Here is a 22,083-nt window from a genome sequence, read left to right as displayed (position 1 = left end):
GAGCCAAGGACCCGAGGGGGATTTATTCTGTTTGAACTTTTCCTAGGGGAGGAAGGAACCCAGGCTCCAGGTTCTGCTAGGACAGAGCTGGGAGCACCGTCTCCACCTGGCTGGAGAGAGCACCGGAAGCAGGGCCCCCTTTTTCACTGCCTCCACCGTGGGCTCAGAGTGCTCACTTCCGCAGCCAGGTAAAGAGAGGCGGGGGAGCCGGGGAGCCGAACCCTCCCGGGCAGAGTGGGTGCCCGCAATGGTTTCTGCACTGACTCTGCTTCCCGAGCGTGGTGCCCGCCCAGCGCTGCCCACCTTCACTACGAGCCCTGCGGGCACTACTCAGCCGTGCGCCCTCCAAACCTCCACATTCCCATCTGTAAAACAGGGGTGATCATACTTGCCGCACAAGTTGTAATGAGAATGACATGAGTTTCTAAACGTGCAACACTGCTCCATAAACATAGCTTATCAGGGCCCTCCCCTGGTGGCACAACGGGTTAGGACACAGCACTGTAAGCTAGTGCAGCTGCTTCAGTGAGAGTTCGATCCCCCGCCCCGGTGGTGACCCACATGGCACAGCAGGCCTCTCCTGTCTCGCCCACTGCTCCCTGCTCCCCTCAGCAGTGTACTTAGTCGCTCTGTCTGTTCTGCTCCCAACTCTGTCTCTGGTGAATCCTCTCACCCACCACACCTCTGGCTTGTACCCCAGTTCTTTATGCATAACTAAATAAATCTAATATATATATATTAACTTATTAACTTTACACTCATCTAACTGAATGATAATGATTAGTATATAATGACCTTGAACAACTTTTTCCTCTCTGTCTCCCCAGTCTTGGAGGGGAACATGGCAACAGGAGCGTGCAACCAACATTCAAAGGAATGCCAAAGAAATAGTTAAGACCACACCGCAAGCTGCTGTTCCAAACTCTGTCGCTTTAAGGCATAACTGCTACAAAGAAACTACTCATGCTGGGTTCCCAGGGGGCTTGCAATCTGTGGGTGCTGCTTCTAATAATGCTCTCTCATTGGACATCTGCGAGAGCGAGGGAAAGCAAGGTCCTCTGGAGATTCCTCCTGCATCCACCATGCACACCGGTGGTGACTGTCTCGGTCAGGGTCTCCGAAGCTGCCATGACACCCAGCCCCCAAGGCCAGGCTGCTGGGCACACTTCCTGCTGGCGTAGTTCCTGCTTGCTAGGACAATTTGGGGGTTGGCAGAGGGGAGGAGGACGGGCTGATATAGGAAGAACCAATGATGGCGATTCTCTCCCGATGGGAAGGACCAAGCTGGCCGCCTTGGGGACCCTCTGGTGTTCAGAGAGGTGATGGGTTAGAGATGAAAGAACAGGAAAACTGGAATCAGGGGCCTGCTTCAGCTAGATGAGTGCCAAGGTCCCTTTCAGACTACTGGCCATTCTGTTACTTCCTGACAGGCAGCCCCGCCTCGCCTCATTTACAGTGTTGCTGGACAAGGATTGTTTACTCACAAAGTAACAACAGAAAACCCGCATATGTCCTTGGCTTTGTGGTTTACAGAACGGTCCTGCAGCTGCGATGCTATGAAGTTCTGAACTAAGTGTCCACACTCCAGAGAACAACAGAGGCCAGGGGAAGTGGGCAAAGCTTCCCAGGACAGAAATAAGGATGGGGGCGTCTAAGACACGAGGAATTCCCAGAAGTGAATTCCAAGGGGAAGAGCCCCAAAGAGCGCCCCATCACTTGGAGGGGCAGGGAGGGGCCCGTCAGCAGGGTGAAGCCGGCACGTTGTTGTCTGCACAGGACTTTCAGCACCTCTGGTCTTGCTAGGGCCATTGCCTGGTGATTGCGACCTTCAGCATGTTCCTAATTGGAAGGAAGCTTGCCCTCACGACACCCCTCTGGCTGCAAGTGAAGAAACAGATGGACAGTCACCTCAGGCCACGCAGCAAGTTCATAGAGGAGCAGGCGCTAACACAGCTCTGGCACCCCACCCGCCATCCAGGCATTCTAAGGAGTCTCCTCTGCCCAGGTGGTAACCCTGCTCACTAGCAGAGAAGACCCCGTACCAGCAGTTTCCTTTGGGATGACAGACACACGAGCTGACACACGGTCTCTTGAAGATATGCAATTGCCGCTAATTTCCAAGCAAAGGCAGCTACTTCACTCAGGAAAAAGTGTCTCTATCTTCTTGCACTAACAGCCCAGACATCCTCTAGGCTTTGCAGGAAGGCCCAGGCGAGGACAGGGCTGTCTTTTTAAATAAGAGGGTTATGTCTTTATTTTCATGGCTTGGCTCCCCAGCTGGTAACAAGATCAGCTTCCAGCCTGCCTGGAATAGTGGGGGCCAGCAAAGCAGGAGGCAAGGGGGGGGTGTGGGGCGGGGGAGGGAAGAGGCCGGCATCTGGACTTGGGGGCCATTTGTGAAGGAAGAGAAAGTCCCCTGTAGTTGTTCCCGACTGGCACTGGAGGGTGCCAGTCTGGAACAGGGGCCCAATCAGTCGCCCCTTCATTCAGCTGGGGCGGGAGGGCTGAGGCCAGGGAAGGAGGCAGTCCTAGAAAGCAGGCGAAGGAGTGAAGCGGGCCTGGTTAAGACCACAGACGTCAGGAATGTCATCGTGGGAAGTACCATTCCATCCAGGTGACTGGGTCTCTGCAATGGCAGAAAGAAAGGCAAGATTTGGGAAAATGGGTTGGCACAGGAACCAAGTTCAGGCCCAAGCCTCCAACCTACTTCTCCTGCAATGGGGAAAACTAAGGCCACAGCATTCCAGAGGGCAGAGCCCGTGGCGGGCAGGGAAGGCCTAGCAGAGATGGGCACCGAGTTCTGGGGCTGATCTGACCTCAGCAACACAAAATCCCCTTGCGAGGGAGTCGGGGGAGTCAGCCCGTCTCAGGTTAAGGGGACTCTCTGGCTCTGCCAGGCAAAGGGGCTAAGCTGGGGTGGTCTACAGAGTCCCCAACCCCAGTGTCACCCCCAGACCAGGTGTAGCTGTCCCTGCTCCCAGTCAGCCCCGCAGAGAGCTTGTGCTGGGCAGTCGGGAGTCATGCGGACCCTGTGGCCAGTGCCAGGCGAAGGTTCCCAGAGCAGAGTGGCACAGGGATTGCATAATGCCAGTGTGTGCTTCTCCCCTGTGGCTCCTTCCTTCTTGCCAAACCATGCCACCCACAGGCAGAGGAGTTAAAGGGACCCAGGCCTCCTGGGACCGGACGGGGCGACAGTGTGGTCTGAAAGCAGCCTAAGAGCACGGCAGGCAGAGCTTCTGGAAGCCACAGAGGCCTGGCTCCTGACCGCCTTCTCTCCGCTCTGCCTCCTCTCGGAGAGGCAGGACAGACCTGCAACACCCAGTACAGCAAGCACCACCCCCAGGTGGCTAAATTTAATTGTTAAAAAATCAAGTCAAATTACAAATTCAGTTCTCAAACAGTGCAAATCTGACTACGTCCACTTTCAGGGGAGAGTCATTAGACAGTGCCGGGACAGCCTCTACAGTAACTCTGACCCCTGTTTGATTCCCAGCCCTGCCACTCATTGGCTGTGTGACCTTGGGCAGGTTAGTGGCCTCCCTCTGAGGCCACTGGTGAGGTTCTTAGCCAGTGCCTACCACAAGGGAAATAAACAACCCAAGTAACCACCAACCCCACCATGCACTGAGGCTCAGGCCAGGTACCTCTACCTCCAGGAAGCCTCAGTTCTTCATATGAGCCAGGCAGGTGTCAGTCAATCAACTTTTAGTGAGCACCTACTATATGCCCGCCACTGTGCTGGTTGATACGACCCCAAAGTCCAGGCAGGCGAGATCCTGCTCTCAGAGACCAGTCAATGGGAACAGGGAGAGGAGCGCAGACAATTACAGGTTGGAGGGACATGAGTGTCCCAGGGCTTGCACAGACAAATCCACATGGTCTTTGATCTCCAAGGGTTCAGTCACAAAGTCAAGTCCCATCCTCCCGTCCTTGACAAACTGTCATCTCCTACTGTCAGATTGCTCAGTCATGTGGCTGGTCTCCCCAAACAGTTGGGCGTTCCTCTGTGGCTTCCAATTCCCTGTCCTTGTAGCAAACATGCTCCACTGGCTTCACAATCCATTTTCCATGCAGCAATGAGGGGCGGGCACGCTGCAGGGGACTCTGGCCAGAGGGACTGAAGACCAACTGCCGGGAGGAAACGGAATCAATCTAGTGTGCTCTGGGGGACTGGCCCACTTGTCCTGCCTGGGTCTCCTCTGACAGCAGCTTCTCCTGTCCGGTCCAAGCTCTGGCTCTGTCTGGGGTATTGTTTCTGTGCGCAGAGGTGTGTGGCTGTGGAATCCATCTGTTCTAGCCCTTCGACATCCCAGCAATCCGGACATCCCAGCAACTTAGATCTCCCCAAACAGAAGAGCTGTGCGTCCCTACTCAGACTGGGGTGCCGCTGGGCTCCCCTCCAGAGCTCTCAGGAGAGGGGCTGGGTGGAGTGGGGAGCAGGAGAGCTCAGGTGGAAGACCAAGGGTTGCACAGGAGCAGGGGTGGAGCTGGCTTTGTGTGAGCCCTGTTTGTTTAGCTGAAGCTCCTGCTCGCCTGCCTTTATTTCCCCAGATAAAGAGGCAGGTGTGTCTGGAGGAGGGAAGCCAGAGAAAGCCTCTATTCAAGCCCACCCCCCCCCCCATGCCCACACATCACAGATGGAAACTGTCCTTCCAGCGGGCACCGCCTTCTCTCCCCCCTCCCCCCCAGCAACCTCACTCACCGCTACCCACGCATGCTGAAGGGCACCCAGCGCCACCCACCCTCACCCAGCTGGGCAGCGCCCAGAAGATTGTCTCAATTGGTCAGGGTCCCATTCTCAAATGAACCAAGCAGGAAAGGGCAGGCGCGGCACATTCAGAGCAAGGAATAAGGGTCACCTTTGCTGGGCCCCACCCTCCACCAAAGGCCTCACTGCCCCATTTTCCTGATGAAGTTCAGCAAAATTAAGTTCTCTGCCGGCAGTCTGCACAACCCACACCCCTCTGCCTCTCTGCTCCTCCTTCTCTCCACTTGAAGCCATTTGCAGTTTCTAGAGCTCTCTTTGGCCTCCTTTGATTTAATCCCTTTATTGGGCCAGAGAGTGAAGCATTATTTATTCTCATTTTAAATGAAGAAAGGGAGATGCTGTCATAAGCGGCGGAGCAGAACTCCCGCGGGCTTGGGGTGCTGCCCCCGAACATAGGCTGGGTGTCTGCAGGTGCCCGAGAGTACCCACCAGGGCATACCCTCGGGTTCCTGCATGCTGCTCACAGGAGCTGCTGCAGCCCGGAAGTGGGAAGGCAGGAAGTTCCCGGAACAATGGAGGGGATTAGCCACAGCCCCAAAGCACCCCGCCCTGCTAGGCCTCTGTGTCCGGGGGAGCTGCCAAGGACCTGTGGAACTTTCTGGAGCTTGCGCCCCTCCTCCAAGTCCACCTGGGCACAGCCACTCATCTCCAAGGTTCCAGAGGGGAGGGGCCTCTTGACCAGTGTTGAGAGGTGTCAGCCCCGGAGCCCCAATTTCTGGCCACCGGCAATTCCTACCTTGTTCTCTTCCTGGCCACCCCAGACCTCTCCGTTGGTTGGCACCCAACATCCCTTCCAGTTCATCGGACCGGTAGAAAGACCTAGAGCAGACAGCTGTGTGCAGGAAGCCAGCAGCCTGGCCCCTGAGGCTGCTGCTGGGGAGAGTCCATGCCCTCCTCAGCCCCCTTGGCCGGGCCAGTCAGCAGCTGTCTGCTATGGGGCAGGTTGCTGTTCCTCTGTGCATCTGAGTTTCAGCGTGTATACAATGTTATGTAAAAGTTCCTCCCGAGGGAATTGTGAGAGTTAGATGGGAGAATTGGAGGGGTTGGGGAAGGGATTAGCTCTGCCCGCCTGGAGGCTCAGAGGCCAGAAGCATTCCTCCCCTCACCTGCACTCGCCCACCAGGGCCCTGGAGCAGGGGCACCAGGACAGACTGGGCTGGAGGGCGAGGGGAGGGAGGGCGTTCTGGGTCAGCCCTGCCCTTAGGAGGCATCAGCTGCTGCTCCTCTGGTGCCTCCAAGTGAGCACCACCTGCCTCAGCGCTGATCTTCTCTTCCTTTGATCTTCTGATCTCTGGCCAGGGTCCCCCAGCCAAAGGCATTCCTGTCTCCCTGGCCTTCTCCAAGGAAAGGCAAAGGGCTGCCCCCCCCACCCCCCAGCTCCTCCTTCCCTCCCTTGTTGTGTGTGTAACCAGGACTACCACAGAGGCCCTGGGACAAGGTAACAGCCAGGTCTCCCCCAAGATGGCGGTGCCTGGAGGAGAGGGGAAGAGGGGAGGAGCTGGCCCCTGGGCTGCTGAGGGCCTGCGGCCCTGGGCTGGACTGGAGACTGTTGGAAGGATCCCTTATGCCTAAGTTCCTTGTCCCTCACACCCTAGAAGAGCCCAGCTGAGCACTAGGGGATGGAGGGTGTGTGCCATGTATATAGGAAAGAGGGAAGAGAAGACACCCTATCTTTAGGAAACCACAGTGTGAGTAGAGACTCAGAAGCAAAGGCACAGCTGGACAGGACTTAAAGGTTAGCACTTGTCTGGAGACAGTCAGAGAGGGCTTCCTGGAGGAAGCCTAGCCTGAGCTGGCCAAGAACAGGACTAGCCATCAGAAAGGGGCCTAATAGAGAGCTTTGCAAAAAGGGAAATGAGCAGAGGTGCTGAGGACGGCATTGTGAACTGAATGGTGGCACCCCAAAACACCTGTCCAGGTCCTAATTCTGGGAACCTATGCCTGTGACCTGAACTGGGAAAAGGTCTTTGCAGACGAGATCTGCAGGCCAGGAGCTCAGCCTGGATTTTCTGTGTGGTGGGGGAGGGGGGCCTGGAGCTGGGGTACTGAGGACAAGTGTCCTTGGAAGAGGTTCACAGAGACACATGGGGAGAAAGGTGATGCAATGTGTCAGGCTAGGGTGACGTGCCCACCTGCCCAGGAAGCTGGAGGGTGCAAAATGACTGCCGCCCAACTGGCACCTGGCTTTCTGTCTGGACTGCAGAATTATGAGAGAAGAAATGTCTGTGGTTTTTAGGCCACCCCGTTTGTGGTATTTTGTTATGGGAGCCCCTGGAAATTGACCAGAAAGTGGGGGCAGTCAGAGAGGTCTCAATATACTGCTGGCCTCAGGGCCCCACTCCAGGCCTCCTCCCTCCCCTGGCCACCCTCCCTGGTCCCCCCTGGTCTCAGCCCAAGATGGTGACCACACTTCACCCTTGAGCCTCTCCGGGGTCCAGCAATTCCACTCCACGTGCATCCATGTGCTCACCAGAGGGCCCCCAAAACGGCTCACGGCAGAACACTCCATAATACCCCAAACTGGAAAATCTGTGGCTACTAACAGTCGAACAGATCCCACAGTGAAAACTCTGAATGGAAATGTACAAACTACAACCACAAGGAACAATGCGAGCGACTCCTTAAACGTGGCGAGGCAGAAGAGCAGGAAGAAGCCAGCCACAAAAATCTCATTCCTTTTGTAAAACATACCATGTTGTTAGAAATCACCAAAGCGGTTCCCCTGCCGGGGAGAAGCAGGGGGTGCTCGTAGGGGAGGACTTCTGCAGGATGTTGTGTCTTAGGGGTGCTGGTTACAAATCAACTCGTGAATACACTGAACACTTCAAGAAAAGACTTTTTTTGTGATAAGTATTATACTTAGATTAAAAGTTGCTTTGTTTTGTTTAAAGGCTCACTCTGGAGTTATCCATGAACTTCAGACCTGTGAAGGCGTCCCCCGCCAGACTCCCACGGTGGCCTATGAATACCTTTAGCTGTTACTTTATTGACTTGAAACTGGTTGTTTATTTCTGTCTTACCATTTTCATCTCCCTCATCCAGCACCTTGCATAGACTCTGGCATAGATGCTCAATAAACACTTGTTGCGATTTGCTGGCTTGGTCAAGGTCTTCATGTGTTCCCAGATTTCCTTTCTAGGATTTCCAGACCATCCATGCCAGCTCCCTGAATCTTCTTATTTTTGTCCTTTTCCTTGTTTTTCCACTTTTTAAAAAATAATTTATTTTTGCAGAGAAGAAATGGGATGTCGTCTAGGAGTGCAGGTGTGAGAGGATTCACCAGAGAGAGTGGGGAGCAGAACAGGCCGACCTACTGAAGTACACTGCTGAGGAAAGCAGTGGTCAAGACAGAAGAGTTCTGCTGTGCCACATGGGTCACCTCCCTGACCGGGGATCGAACTCAGGCCTTTGTGGTGGTAGCTCTGAGATTTAAGCCCTAGGTCGCCAGGGAGGCCCCTTCTCTGCATCTTTACAGGACTCCAGAGTGCAACACATTCCTCTTCCTGATGGCCCCTACACTCCCCAGGCCTCTGGCAGCCCGCCTGGCTGTGGCCTCATCCTGGGGCTTACAGGCTGGTGACTTTCTGACCCGCCGGCCTATGACCTCTCTTAACACAGGCCGAAGTTCTTGTTCAGAGGCCAAACAAGTGCCAGGCAGAGTGAGGACTCAAGAATGAAGAGCTTTCCGGCCCTGGAGCCTGGTCACCATCCAAGCCGAGGGACAGACACATACCTTGGTTCATCTTTGCTAGTTTGAAACTGGATAGAAGATTTCAAAAGAGGTTTTCTTAAAAAATAATAATAGTGAAGAGAATGAGCAGGCAAAGCAAAGCCTTCTAAGTGGAAGGGCTTAGATCACAGACGGCGCACCCGGATGTAACTCAAGCCTGGCCACGAGCTGGCTGACTGGCAGCTTAAGAGCCTCCCAGGTGGCTCTGTCCTCACCGCAGGCGTCTGGGTCGAATGCCACGCCTCAGCTGCGGTGGGCCAGGTTAGTGCCACCACGGTCTGCAGAGGCTGCCTTCTCTCTCAGGTAAACACCTCAGCTTCCTCCTGGGCTGATCTACCTGCTCTCCCACTTGGCCATTCATTAGTTCATTCACTCATTCCACCAATATTTTTGAGCACCCATGAGTAAAGAGTCAGCACAGGCAGAGGGAAGGGGACCCTGCTTTCCTGGGGGTTCGAAGCAAACAGGAGTGACAACCCAAGGGGGTGAGCCCTGGGACAAGTGGGCACCCAGGGGAGCCCCTCCCAGAACCGAGCAGCTAGGGAGGAAGAGCTCCCCTCCCCTTAAATCCAAATGCTTCCCTGACTTCCTCCACAGACTGCCCCTAGCGTAGGGCTCTTGCTGGAACCCCATTTCTTAACCACATCCTTGCAGCCATTCACAGTGACGACCATGAGCTCTCTTGTCAAGCCGTGTGAAGCAGTGATGCATCACCTAAGAACAAATCAAGTCAGAGCAACCCTAGGGGGGCGGCGGCAAGGGAGTGGTAACCAGGATGATCTGACTTATTTGAGGATTAGCTGTGGGGCAGCCTTGGCACACTTTAAAATGCAGATTCAGTCTCCGCAGGTCTGGGGTGGGGCCAGAGTGTCGGCAGGACTAACAGCCCCAAAGGATGCTGGGCCATGCTTTTAAAAAGACTTTAGGAAATCCAAGGGACTCCGTGGGCTAAATCTCCTTTAAGTACCCCTCGTAAATTTTGGCTTTCCGTCACATTTTTGCTAAGTGTGGAGCAGACCGCGGCACTGAGATGTGCCAACTGTGGCCTGCAGGACACCTGCCCTGCCTCACTGACAGGGGTCAGGAGGGCAAGGTGACCTTATCTAACTGTCACAAAGGTGAGGTGGGGGCTGGAGGCAGCCTGGAGTTCTGGGGCGCAGGGAGGCTGCAGGTGGGGTGGGTTCTCTAGGGACACAGGGCAGGCAGACACTCAGTCCATGGAGCCTCCGGGTGCCTGGGACCCCAGGCAGCTCACTTTGCAACCCCCAGAGTGTCACTAAAGGCTGGACTCCCTTCCTCATGGAGAGGGTAGAGGCAATACCAGTCAACCCACCGGTGCCAGGGGCCTAACAAAGTGTGGGACCTCTTGGGGATAGTGGGGTAGGAGGGAGGAGAGACACCAGGAAGAACTTCCCAGTGGTTGAACACCTGAGGGACCAAATACTAAAGTCAGCAGTGGGTTATTAAATGGCTTAGACTGTCCATGGGGCAGGGGGTTGTAACCAGACTCAGGAAGACCCCCCAGGCCAAGTGTCTGGGCCTCCAAATCTCCCTTTTTACTATGCTCTACCCCAGGCCCCCTACAGAACAGTTCATCAGCGCTGGGCAGGCTGGGAGTTTGGCTTGAGTCTAGGTATTTTCTGACCCCAAACCTCTCCCCCTATAGACCCCTACCTCAGGGGCCCAAAGTGTGGTGCCTTTTCACCCCCAAGTCAACCTGGACCCTGACACTAATTCTTTCTGGCAGGTGGAGTTGGGGCGGGCAGCGGGGTGGCAGCACCCTGGGCTTCTGCATTCAGAGGAGCAAAGCGGGAATGTGGTGAGGGATGGTGTGGGGAGCATTCCTCTTTCCGCTGGCTGCACACAGTTAATGGGGGGCCTTGTTCTGCCTGGGCACACAGCCCTGAAGGTGCCGGTGATGGCCATGCCTTGTCCCGGCCCCTGGGAGCTCAAGTCTCACTGAGTGATCACTGGAAGCCTCAGGGAACCGGGCGCCCCCTCACGCACACACACCACTCACCATTGCGTCACTCACACCCCTTTTGCTCCCCCTCTGCCTCTTTATTTATAAACCGTCTCTGTGTCAGTAAGGTACTCGGCTAGAAACCATCAACACAGAAGAAACAGACCCAGACACAGCCACAGGACCCCAGGGGAAATGTGATGAAATGGGGGGCCACTGCCCCCCTTCCTTCTAGAATATGTAACCCCTCATTGCTTATGACGGCGCAAGCCTGAAGCAGGAGGGTGGAGGCTCAGGGGGAAGTTTCTCTGCCATCCCTCGCCTCATTCCCAGCTTGGGGGACGACGGGGAGGGGGCCGGGGGGTGCTGAGCCAGCAGGGCTCTGGGGTAGGTGGTAGGATTTTCTGCGTGAGGAGCTCACACACTGCTCTGATGCTCTGATTATTGTCCTCCTGCTGTGTTTATGTGGAATGTTGACATAATACAGTGTCGACTTAACAGGCCTGCAGGTTACGTGTTCACCAGCTATTTGTTCTTTGAATAAGTGAATTTTAACAGCAGGCATCCATAGTCTGGCTGCTCTGGGCTGCACACCGTCTAAACACCCCCATGTAGTAACTCCTGTAAGCCTCACCCTTGCTCCATCAAATGGGCCTGGCCACCTGCACTCCACAGGTGAGTGGACGAGGGCACATAAAAAGTAGATCCTTCCCAGGAAAGACATGGAATCAACCCAATTGCCCAAAAGTAGATGACTTAGATTAAAAGATGTGGTACAGGCCCTCCCTGGTGGCGCAGCGGGTTAAAGCACAGCACTGAGAATCTAAAGCCGCTTCCGCTGAGTTCGATTCCTGCCTGCCTGGAAGGTGACCACATGGCGCAGCAGACCTCTCCTGACCCGCCCGCTGCTCCCCTCAGCAGTGTACTTCGTTGATCTGCCTGTTCTGTTCGCCGCTCTGTCTCTGGTGAAGCCTCTCACTGCCCCTGAGCCTCTGGCCTGCACCCCAGTTCTGTATGCACAAATAAATGAATCTTTAAAAAAAGAAAAAAAGATGTGGTACATATATAATGGAAAACTACTCAGCAATCAAAAAGATAAACACATGCCCTTTGCAGCAACATGGATGGAGCTGGAAGGGATCATGCTTAGTGAAATAAGCCAGAAAGAAAAGGAAAAATACCGTATGGTTTCACTCATAGCAGGAATATAACGGACCAAGGGAGAAAATAATAATAATAATGAACAGCTATATACCAGAGACATTTATGGGAGTGGAGTGGAGAATGGGATCAAAGATGGGGGGAGGAAGTGCAGTGGACTATGATGGTGGCACACGTGTGAGTTGGTGGTGGGACGCCCACGGGGATTACAACTGAGATGGAAAAAGGCACAAAATTATGTAAAAATAAACTATTATATTACTAGAAAAAAAAAAAGTAAATCCCAAGGATTGACAAAAGGCAGAGTCAAACATGAGCCCAGCTGGAATGGCCCCAGACCTTGTGCGCCCACCCGGCTGCCGTCCCATAAAACTGCGGAGGAGCCCAACACCCCAGGGTGCTAATGGGCCCCCTGTCCACAGGTGTGGCAACCAACTCGTGCCAGAAGCTCCCAGGCACAGGTGGGGTGGGTGAGGCACCCGGAGTCCCCGCAGCACAGTGCACCCCATAACCCGTGCCTTCTGCAGACACGGTGCTCAGGCTGAGGAGGGCCCACCGGACTGACAGCCAATGTCCCCCTGAGGTGCCTCAGGTGAATCTGGGTGGAGACTAATTCTTCATTCCAGTGCGACCCAGAGAACGACATCTCCTCCTTCCTGCCCTCGCCCACCCATCATGACACTGAGAACGCAGGAAATGTATCAGATACACTACCAATCACAGGTCGCCCCCAGAAAAGTGGGATCTTTTGGATTTAGGGCCACTTGGGATGAGAGCAGGCCAGAGTACAAACCAAAAATCGGGACTCAGAGAAGTCGGGGCAGGGCCCGCTGCACCATCTGCAGGAGCCAGTATACAATGAAAATGGGGGGCCCGCAGTCAAATAATCAGGCAGAATTTTAAGATGGGCAATAGCCCAGCAGCCGACTGCCCGGCTATGAGAGCCCCTGGCTGAGGGATGCGGCCAACCATTCAATCCCTCCAGCCCTGGCCGGCCTGAGAGGTCACCTGGCTCTCAGCTCCTGCTCTTCTGGGTCTCCCTAGGCCAGTGAAGGCAGGAGCGCAGCCCCTGTCCCCATTCTTGTTCTCTCTCGCTTTTGTCCCAGACAATACTCCCCTTCCTTTCTTGTCTCCTCCCAACCTCCTAATCGGCTCCATCCACCACAAAGGCAGGGATTAGTTTACGGCCCCTTCCTGCCTCAACGCTCACCATCCCTGGACACCTGATCCACTCCCCCCCCCCAAACTCATGCACCCCCACCCTGGGTCCCATAGAGTTGGAGCTGAGGGCAAGGGGGGAGGACCCAAGTTCCTGTACTGGTTATGGTCCTATCTAGAGCGCCCCCTGCAGGTCGAGACCAGTACTAGAGGGGTGTGTGTGTGTGTGTGTGTGTGCAAGGGAGAGAGAGTGTGTGTGTGTGTGTGTGTGTGTGTGTGTGTGTGCAAGGGAGAGAGAGAATGAAAATGAGAGAAAAGGGGAGGCCTCTGTAGTCCAGAGAAGGAACCAGGAGTGCAGACTCTGGCTTCAGGAAACTCCCAGTCTGCAGGGGAAGCCACTGTCTTGTCTCCAGCACGCTCCACTTTCTGACACAAAGAGACTCAACTCCTGCTCTTAAGGAGTCCCGAAGATAATGGGCAGAGAGCTCCAGATGGGTGGACAAACAGACTGCCTACACAGCATAAGGCAGACACACACACACACACACACACACACACACTCACACACACCCAGCCCTCTCCCAAGCAGAACCTTGGTCAATACAACTGCTTCATCAGGGAGAGACGCTCACCCGGGAGGGCCTGCCTAGAGGTCACCATGTGTGCGCCTGTGGGTTTCCACACCTGGACTAGTCAGGTGGTGACGCCCCTGTCTGTGCCCCTGCCTCGTTCTTCACGCCATTACGCATCTCAGTCACCCAGTGCTTGTCTTGCCTCCCTCTAAGTCCCCAGACAAGGAAAAGCACAGGTCTGGAGCCTCGTCCCTGCACCCCCACCCCTCACCCCCTCCTCGCTCTACTCTTTCATCTGAAAGAGGGGGTGATGACTGTTCCGGCCTCTTGAGGTAGAGGTAGGAGAGTGTTAGCACCAGGCCACCAGACTTCGGGCCTGAGTCCACCTTTCTTCAGTGAACAAATGCGTGAATGGATGAATAAAGGAAGATTTGCTCCCCACGTGGGAGATTTGCGTGGCACTATCATGACTTTTAACAAGGGCTGGGGGTGCTGCTGTGCAAGTTGGGGTGAGCAATACTGACAGAATCCGCACAGCTCAGTGATGGTGACGGGCCGCACACACTCCGCGCCCAGAGACACCTGTGGACTGCACTGCTCTCATGCAAAGGAACATGGAGCAAACTGGGGGACAAGAACCCTCAGGCCGGGTGCACCTGGGCAGACTTCCTTCCTGCAAAGCCCGCTGGCGTTCGATGCCCTTTGGCGGCTGCTGACTTTGCCCTGTTCCCAGGTGCCAGTGGAGACACAGGTCAGGGGACAATCCAAGCTTGTCACGTGGGGAGCTGGACACACTTGGTTCCCCATAAGCCACCTACGGGGCACCCACCCTGCCCTGCAGGGACCCTAGTAGTGGGCTGGGCTGGGGGTGACAGTGATGGAGAGGGCACCTCCTTTGTATGACTGCTCCTTCCCCTCTTTCCCCTGGACACCTTGGTCTCAGCCTGGGGACCATGTCTAACTGCAGACACAGGTACAGTGGGCGGCGCTCGGCACCCTGCTCCCACCTGCCTCTGTCTGCACTCTCAGGGACACCCCACCTCCTCCAGCACCTCCAGGAGCAAAGGAGAGAGGACTGTGGCAGGGAGCGAGGGTAAGGGCCCAGTGCTCTGGAACTGGCCTCTGGGTCTCGCTCCCAGCCAAGCCCCAGGCTGGCAAGCTTGCGTCGCTGAGACACAAGACTACTCTGTGCCCAATTACAAATGTCTTAAGTGGAGGCTAAGAAAGGTGGCACATCACCAAGCACCATCCAGCTGGTTCACGGTCAGTCTGGGCTGGAACCAGGCTGGCTGTATGCAAACCCCAGCTCCTTCCTCAATAGCAGCATTTCAGGTGGCCAGAGGGTCTCCCCAGCCCCCCACAGGGCCCGGATGTTGCTCCGAGTAGGCTGGATGCTTCTGGTCAAGGAGTCCGGATGACTTACCCCAGCTGCCCAACACCTTGAAATGAGTTTTGGATTTTGTTTTAAGGTGTGCCCGCCCTGAGGAGAAAAGGGTCACGGGCCTGGCTCTGGGACATCCTGCCTCATGGGACAGAAAAGGCCGCCTGAGCCGCGCGGAAGCCCCGCAGCTTGCGGCTGCTGGTGCCCTCTCTCTCCCAAAGGGCCTCCCCTGCCTCCCCACTTCCCTGCCTGAGTGCCTGCTGCTCAGGACTCACGACAGGCCTCTCCTCCTTCCTCAGGGCCTTCTCTCTACTCCGAGCACCCATGGCCGGTGGGCCCTCTGTGGCCACACAAGGAGAGAGACAGAGAGCCACAGTTCCTCTCCCCCCAGCATAACCAATACCTGGTGGTCCTGACTGCCTCACAGAGGACCCAGCCCCTTCCCCTTCAAGCAGCCCCCACTGAGGGGCTCTGGAGGGACTCGAGGCCAGGCCGGCAGCTGGGAGGGCCTCACTGAAATTTGCTGCCAGGGTCTACTTGACCTGGGAGTTGAACATGCCCAGAGTCTTGCCCTTCCCTGTGGCGCTCAGGACCCCTCCCCACCCCAGCACCCCCTTGCTCTGATGCCCTACAAGGCAGAGTTCTGTGTCAGGACTAAGGAGGAAAGTCCAGCTTCACTTCCCTCGTGGCCTCAGGCGAATCCCTTTCCATCTGGAAGCCTCAGTCTCCCCATCTGGTGGGTGAGATAATACCAGGCTCTCTCAGGGCGTGCAGAGTGGACACCGGGTGCAGTCGATGTTATCGTTACTGGTTATGGCAGACGCCGGCATAACAGTCGCATCCAGAAACGTCTGGCTCTACCCAAAGGGGCCAGGTTTGCTGGGTCCCAAGAATGAACTTCCCTGACAGATGAGTGTCTTCCTGGGAGAAAGGTCACAGTCCGGGGAGTGAAACCAGGAAGGCATTCCTGCTGCCGCTGGAGGGGACAGGCGAGGCAGGAAGCCAGGGACAGGGCCTTTCTCGCCAGCAGAGGAGACCCAGTGCCCAGGGCTGGGCAGTCAAGATACAGGCGCCCTCGCTGCCTCCAGAGGAGGAAGACCGCAGAGGCTGGGAAGGGGGCTGGGAGCCGGACGCCACCTCAGCTCTGGAGGCGCCCTGACCCTGAGCCCGCCCAGCCCCCACCTGCCGGCTGCCAGCCCTCCCGTGGCCTGCTCTGGCATGGCTCTGGGGAGCGCAGTGCCAACCCCTGCGCCCCCCCCCCCCACCATGTCCTTTTGCTGCTTCCAAAATAACTCTCTGCTCACTGCCCAAGTTTGGCCTCTCGGGTGTTTTTCTCCTCCTGAGACTTGTTCTCCCATGTCTGAAGGACAGCAGGAGAGACTTGAACTGTCATTAGAAATTGGGGACCACTCTGGGTTTTTTTGACCAAGTGACTAGTCAGCAGTAAGGGGCTCCCACAATTCTGAGAGCCCCTGAGTCAGTGAATCCATCTCAGTGTGGCTAAAAGCGGTTGTCCTTTCTTTCAGCCACAGAGAAGAACAGTGGGCAGCTCTGGGCCACGCCCATGCCTCGCCTTCCCAAGGTGTCTGAGTCCCATCAGGATGACTAGCAGTGGCCCTGCTCCCCAGCATTCAGAGGGCCTCGACCAGCACTCCCCCCCCCCCAGGGCTGCCCCAGGGCAAAAAAGAGGCAGGTGTCCTCAGGCCCGCCCCACCTCTCCCTGGGCCTGCTAGGCCAGGGGAGACTCTGAGACCGTGGGGTTCCGTTTGTTTCCAGGGAGAAGCTGGATCTTCAGGCAGTCATGATGGGCAGCCTAGACGTCCCTCCTTGGAGCCTCTGCCATCAGGTGCTTCCTCCAGGCCTCCCTAGGAGGAAGGTCACCTCCCCCATCACGCCTGCCGGAAGCCCAAGAGCAGAGCCAGCTCCCTGAAAGGCCCATTTCCCCGAAGGATATGAGGGGGCTTTGTTGGTGCAGAAGGAGGGAGGTAGAGAAAGAAGTAAGGGTGGGGGAGGGGAGGAGGACAGAGGGCACCCTGACGAGGTCCTGAAAGATCAGACTCTGGGCCCTAAATTCCACCCTGTCACTAGTAGCTGGGTTGCCCGTGCTGGGCCTTAGTAGCTCCTGCATAGCTGAAGGCGTGGGGGCGGGACGGTGATAAAAATGCATTGCTTAAAGCAGGAGCGATATGGACATTTTCTCCTCTGCACCGTGCTCACAAGCAGATACTGCTGCCTCTCCATTTCAAGAAGGAAAGGAGAAAAGGAGAGTTGGGAGGTAAGTGACTTGCCCGAAGACACGGGGCCCATAAAGGGCGGAGCCGAGACTGGAGCCCCCAGAACCTCTTCAGACAGAGCCCCAAGACCAGGCACCTCCCTGCGCCTGCCACCAGCATCCCCCGTGGGCGCGGGTCAGCGGGGGAGCCCTCAGCGCAGTGCGTGTGGGGCCTTCGGGGATGAGAGCGGTGGAACCGGGGAGGCGGGGCTGCTTGGGGCGGGCTGAGGGCCAACCCCGCTCTGGGCCAGGCTTTCTTCTCCTCCGCCAGCGCCCCACCCGGCCGCGCCCCATGCCCGCCGCTGCCAGAGCCGAGAGGTTTCCTTTTTCTTTTGCCTAGGGCTGTTTCCTGCCTTTCCTTTGAACTGGGGTGTTGGCTCCCCCACACAGTCACCCTCCTCCAGCGACCCCCCGGGTCTGCCCTCTGATGGGCCCGTCCCCCCTGGCTTTAGTGTGGAAGAAGGCTGGCACCCAAGGGCCCCAGAGCACCCCGTTTCCTGGAATCACTCTGCGTGGCTTCACCCTTCTCTCTCCTGCCGGGTCTGGGTCTCCCTCGGCTGTCCCTCCCCTCACAGCCACAGGCAGCTCTGGGCAGGCGCCAGGATGGGAGGGAGGGTGTTTCTCTGTCCTGAGTCAGGAGGCTCTGAGGTGAATTCTCCCTGCTTCTCCTACTCTTTAATATTTCAACCCAAGCTGACCATTGCGGTGCACCCAGTTTGGGGGCTTACACTGCAGCAAATGAGCCTTAGAGCTCGCAGGTGGGGTGGGGGAACCAACCTTAGGCTCTTAGAACCTGTGTGGGAGTGGGGGCAGCCTCAGAAGTGAGACATAAGACGTGAGACAGGATATATTGAACCCCCACTTTAAGGGCTTATCTAAACACGTTGGGGAACCGGCTGGGGTGGCCCCCTCCTTTTCCATGAAGCACAGACCAGGAGAAAGCTACAGCTTCTGGAGGTTAAAAGTAGAGATTTCCCTTTTCTTCTGCAAGATCGCTCACAGCTCTCCAACATCTTTCACAGAACAGTGCTCCCCTTCTCCCTCCAGGAAGACTTCCATGACTAATACTTGTTGGCCCTGGTCACCCTAATAACAACACTGGCTGACACTGACGGAGCCCTTCCCCTGGGCCAGACACCCTGCCAGAACCTTCACGAACATCAGCTCAGTGAGCCGCACAACTGCCTTGGAAGTGTTTGTTCCACTTACAGACAAGGAAACTAAGTCACAGGTCAGCACACCGAGGAGGGGGTGCCCGTGCAGCGGGTGCCCAAGCTTTTAGCCCCTCTGTGCCCCCAGCACCTGCCTCCCTCTCGATGGTCATGGACACCCCCAGCCAGCAATGAGGGGGCCCCAAATTACCTGGATTCCACACACACTCGTACACGCATGCGCACATACACCATCGGCCTTTCATACAAGCTCAGTGGTTAGCATAGGCAGGACCTAACGGGATTGAAGTCCCAGGAAGGCAACCCTGACTGGAGGCTGTGCGGTGTGGCAGCTCCTCCCTCCACCCCAGGGGGTGAGGATGAGGCAGATGGGGTTCTGAGTAGAAGCCTCACATCTTTTACAACTCACCACCCAATACAGCTTTTCTCTTGCTACCTGCTTCCTTCTATTCCTCACCTTCAGAGGCAAAAAGCGAGACAGAGTAATTACCCAGTTTCTATTCAGGGACAACTCAGGGCATTATTTGCCAAAAAAAAAGTATCTGCTGTGGCTGTCAACTTGTAGATGTGGGGTGGGGGGTGGAGCCGGGGGTGCCGTGCCTTCTCGTACTATCAGATTGGAGCAGCCCAGAGCCAAGGCTTTCTCCACCCCAGAGGGGTTCCCAGAACAGGCCCTCCCCAGGCAGAATGTCCTGATCCCCGTGAGTTTCCGTGGGTCTCACAGAGATGACAGACCAGGAGGAAACTCACAGGGACAGACACCTGAGTACTGTGGCCATAAGAAGCCTGCTGCTTCTTAGCCTTGACCACACAGCCTGGCACTGGGTCCCAAGTAGAGATGGTCTCTGTACTTGAGCGTCAAAGAAGGACCACCAGATGTAAAGACCTCTGGCTATCCCTCTAGCCAATGTGTGTGCATTGTAGAAGACATGGCCTCTCTTGCGGCAGCCAGGTGGGGTGGGGGGGAGTGAGGCGGCTCTCACCGACCTATGGTGGGGAAGCAGGTATGCAAAAATTTTTTTAGGGTGCAAGCAAAGAATGCATAAGAGGACACACAAGTGTGTTCTGGAGTTCAGAGACAACCGGTGTCTCCTGGAATTCAACCTATGATTTCTTCTAAGGATTGTCCAGTCCCCTGTGGCCCACCACATCCTGTGTTTAGCCTCACCTTTCACCTTCTCAGCCTCGTATCAAAAGGATTTAAGCATCCACTCCTTCCTACCCCAAGCCCCAACATTAACCAGCTGGTTTGACCCCAACCTTCCAGAACCAGCCAGGCATGGAGCAAGACTACTCCCTGGACACCTGGCTTCCTCCTGCCACAGACAATTATTTTGCATTCGATACCGCCCCCACCCTCAACCTTTCCCTCCCCGTGTTGCTCCAGGGACAGCCAGCAGAAGGCAGGCCACTAAGAGTCTCTATGTCTGTGTCATCCCTGTGCCTCGGCACCCTTTTAATCCACCCACTTCTCTCCTTGTACAAATGAAGACCCTGAGGCCGAGAGCTCCGTGACCTCCAGTAGGTGACAGAGCTAGGAAGGAACCAGGGCTTGGGTGGCCCAGAGACTCTGCTGTTTCCATCAGCGCATGCAAATGTGCACACCCGCAGAAAGAGCTGGGGTGTAGGGGACAAGGTCCGCGGGCACTACCCAACACTGCTAAGAAGGCGCGAGAGCCCCAAAGCCTCCCTGCTCTGGCTTTTCCCCCATGACAACCACTCCCAGAGGCCTTTGTGGCTCTCTTTAGAAGGCAAAGGAAACAACACCTCCTCCAAGATGCCCTCAGGACAGCAGCCTCCAGCAGACACTCACAGACAGAAGGAACCTCCCCCCAAAGGCAGGCCTGGTTCTCCCCACCCCTTCCCATGTTCCAGAGCTGCTAAGATCACATTCCCGGAACCCACACTCCATGTCTCCTCCTGCGCTCTCAAAAGCAGAGAGGGCTTGAGTCCTGCCCCAGAGGGCCTCTCTCAACCTGGGAGACACAGGCCAGCTCAGAAAATCCCACCTCCACTGAACCCAAATTCAGATTGCTCAGCTCCAGGGCAATTGTGCCAGGTGGTGGGAAGAGCTCCGGTCAGCTTGGGGGTGGAGGTGTGGGGGCCAAGGTGCCCTTGAAGCTGTCCTTCGCCAGGGAAAGGGTCAGTTTAGGAAGACAGGTGCCAGGAAAAGCAGTGACCTGGTGAGCAAAGGGGGGTCAATCTCCCCGTGTCCCCTCAACCAGCAAGGGCACCTTTCTGGTGCTCCCCCAGAGAGAGGCTGTAACGAAGTCATTTCCTAACTCATGCAACCACAGAATCCTGTCTTCAAGGGACATGACTGGGACATCTCCCAGTAAAAGCCAGCTAAGTCGGGCAGGTAGCAGGGCACAGGCCGGAACCAGGCCTCCTCTGCCACTTCAGGGGCACCTCCGGCTCCCCGGGCCCTGATTCCTGGTTTGCACCTGCCGCCTGCACCCCCTGCACTGTGTAGGATTTGGTTTGCCCTTCTGGAATATGGACGCTAGATTCTCCCTCTCACGCCCTCCCCAGAACCCAACCTGTGCCTCTGGAGTAGAGAGGCGCCTCCCGGTTAGGGGCAGAGGATAGAGCATCCACACCCCACCAGGACACCCCAGCTCCAGTGCTGAGTGTCCTGCTCTCCTTTAGACTATTTAACATTCTCAAAACAAGCTCAGCTCTTGTCCTCAGAGCTTCCAGGTCCTCATACCTCAAGCTCGGAGACCCTACCCCTGGGCAGGTGACCCCAGACTGCCCATTTGCTCCATTCCTCTGAGGAAATGGGTTGAGCAGGGTGGACTGGGGCCATTTCTTTCCCCCAGAGCAGGTGGGGGGAGGGGTATGGAGTGTGCTCCCACCCACCTCTGCCCCCACCCCACTCCTCTGCTGAGTGGACAGTGCCCCCAGTGCTCTGCTGTGAGGGAAGCGCAAGCCGTTCTGGGGACAGCAGCCCCCAATAGGGTCCCCTCCACGGGCCATCTCACCCCAACTCAGACGCTAAAAATGGTTCTCTGGTTTTCAGCCTCGGCGCCTGCCCACAAATTAGTGTCTCCGACACAGCCTCTTGGGACATGACTTCAGGGAGGCCCCTGGGGAGGCAGGAGGCCAGTGAGGGAGATGTGGTGGCAGGGTGCTGGAAGAGACAGTGTGGAGAATGCCCCTTTCCGTTTCTGGGACCCTGTTCCCCCACCAAGGCTGCCCACCTCCCCTCGGTGGGACAGTGCTGCCCTCAAACAGGCCTGGCAGGGGCACAGAAAACCCTCCACCTCTCTGGCCCCCTCCCCTCTCCTCCACCACCATCCCTGCCAGCCTTGCTCCCAGCCTCCATCCTGGGCACCTCTCCATGGAGAAGAAAGTCAGCAAGAGGCCAGGGGTGTCCAAGCCCAGGTCCCTCCAGCTCAGGGTCCAGGGGCCCACCTGAGCCACCACAGGGAACCCACAAGTCAGAGTCCCCGGGAAAGCAAGGAAGGGGGCGGCTGGCCACTCGTCTGCCCTTACATCCCAGACTCTCCTCTGCCCAGCTCCACAGCAGCCCACTTGGAGGGGAAAACCCCTCCCCACAGCTGTCCGTGTCCGGCTCACCAGGCAGGTGCCCTAGACTGAGGCGGTGCGGACGCGGCAGACGCCAGGCAGGGGCAGGGCGGGCCGACGGCCGGTACTCACAGGTACGCCGTCAGGGGGTCCAGGTCCCTGGGCACAGTGGACAGCCCGAGCTCGGAGCAGTCGGCTGACAGCATGATGTGGTCCTCCTGACAGTGGCAGGGGGCCGGGCAGGCTGCGGGCCCTGCGCTCGTCTGGGGGGCGCCCCCGGAGGCGCAAAGAGCGGCACAGAGCCACAGCGCCCGGAGCCCGGGCGGGCTGGGCATCTCGGCGGCCGGGCTGCGGGAGCACCTGGCGAGCGGACGC

At 56.7% G+C, this 22,083-nt stretch overlaps 1 protein-coding gene across 6 annotated transcripts in view; it reads right to left on the bottom strand.

Moving 5' to 3' along the window:
* The window catches only part of LGR6 (leucine-rich repeat containing G protein-coupled receptor 6), a 107,277-nt gene extending 85,200 nt beyond the window's left edge, over positions 1-22,077 (bottom strand). For all 6 annotated transcript variants that reach the window (XM_012726857.1, XM_012726860.1, XM_012726858.1 and 3 more), the window contains exon 1: positions 21,841-22,077. In XM_012726857.1, coding sequence (XP_012582311.1) covers positions 21,841-22,043 — 203 coding nt within the window. In that variant the 5' untranslated portion in view covers positions 22,044-22,077. The remainder of the gene's footprint in view (positions 1-21,840) is intronic.
* Between the last annotated feature and the right edge of the window lie 6 nt (positions 22,078-22,083).

Source organism: Condylura cristata, unplaced genomic scaffold, assembly GCF_000260355.1.
Source record: "Condylura cristata isolate star-nosed mole 26May11 unplaced genomic scaffold, ConCri1.0 scaffold00018, whole genome shotgun sequence".
NCBI classification, from domain to species: domain Eukaryota; kingdom Metazoa; phylum Chordata; class Mammalia; order Eulipotyphla; family Talpidae; genus Condylura; species Condylura cristata.
The sequence above is the reverse complement of the archived record's forward strand: the minus strand, read 5'-3'. Positions and strand labels throughout refer to the sequence as shown.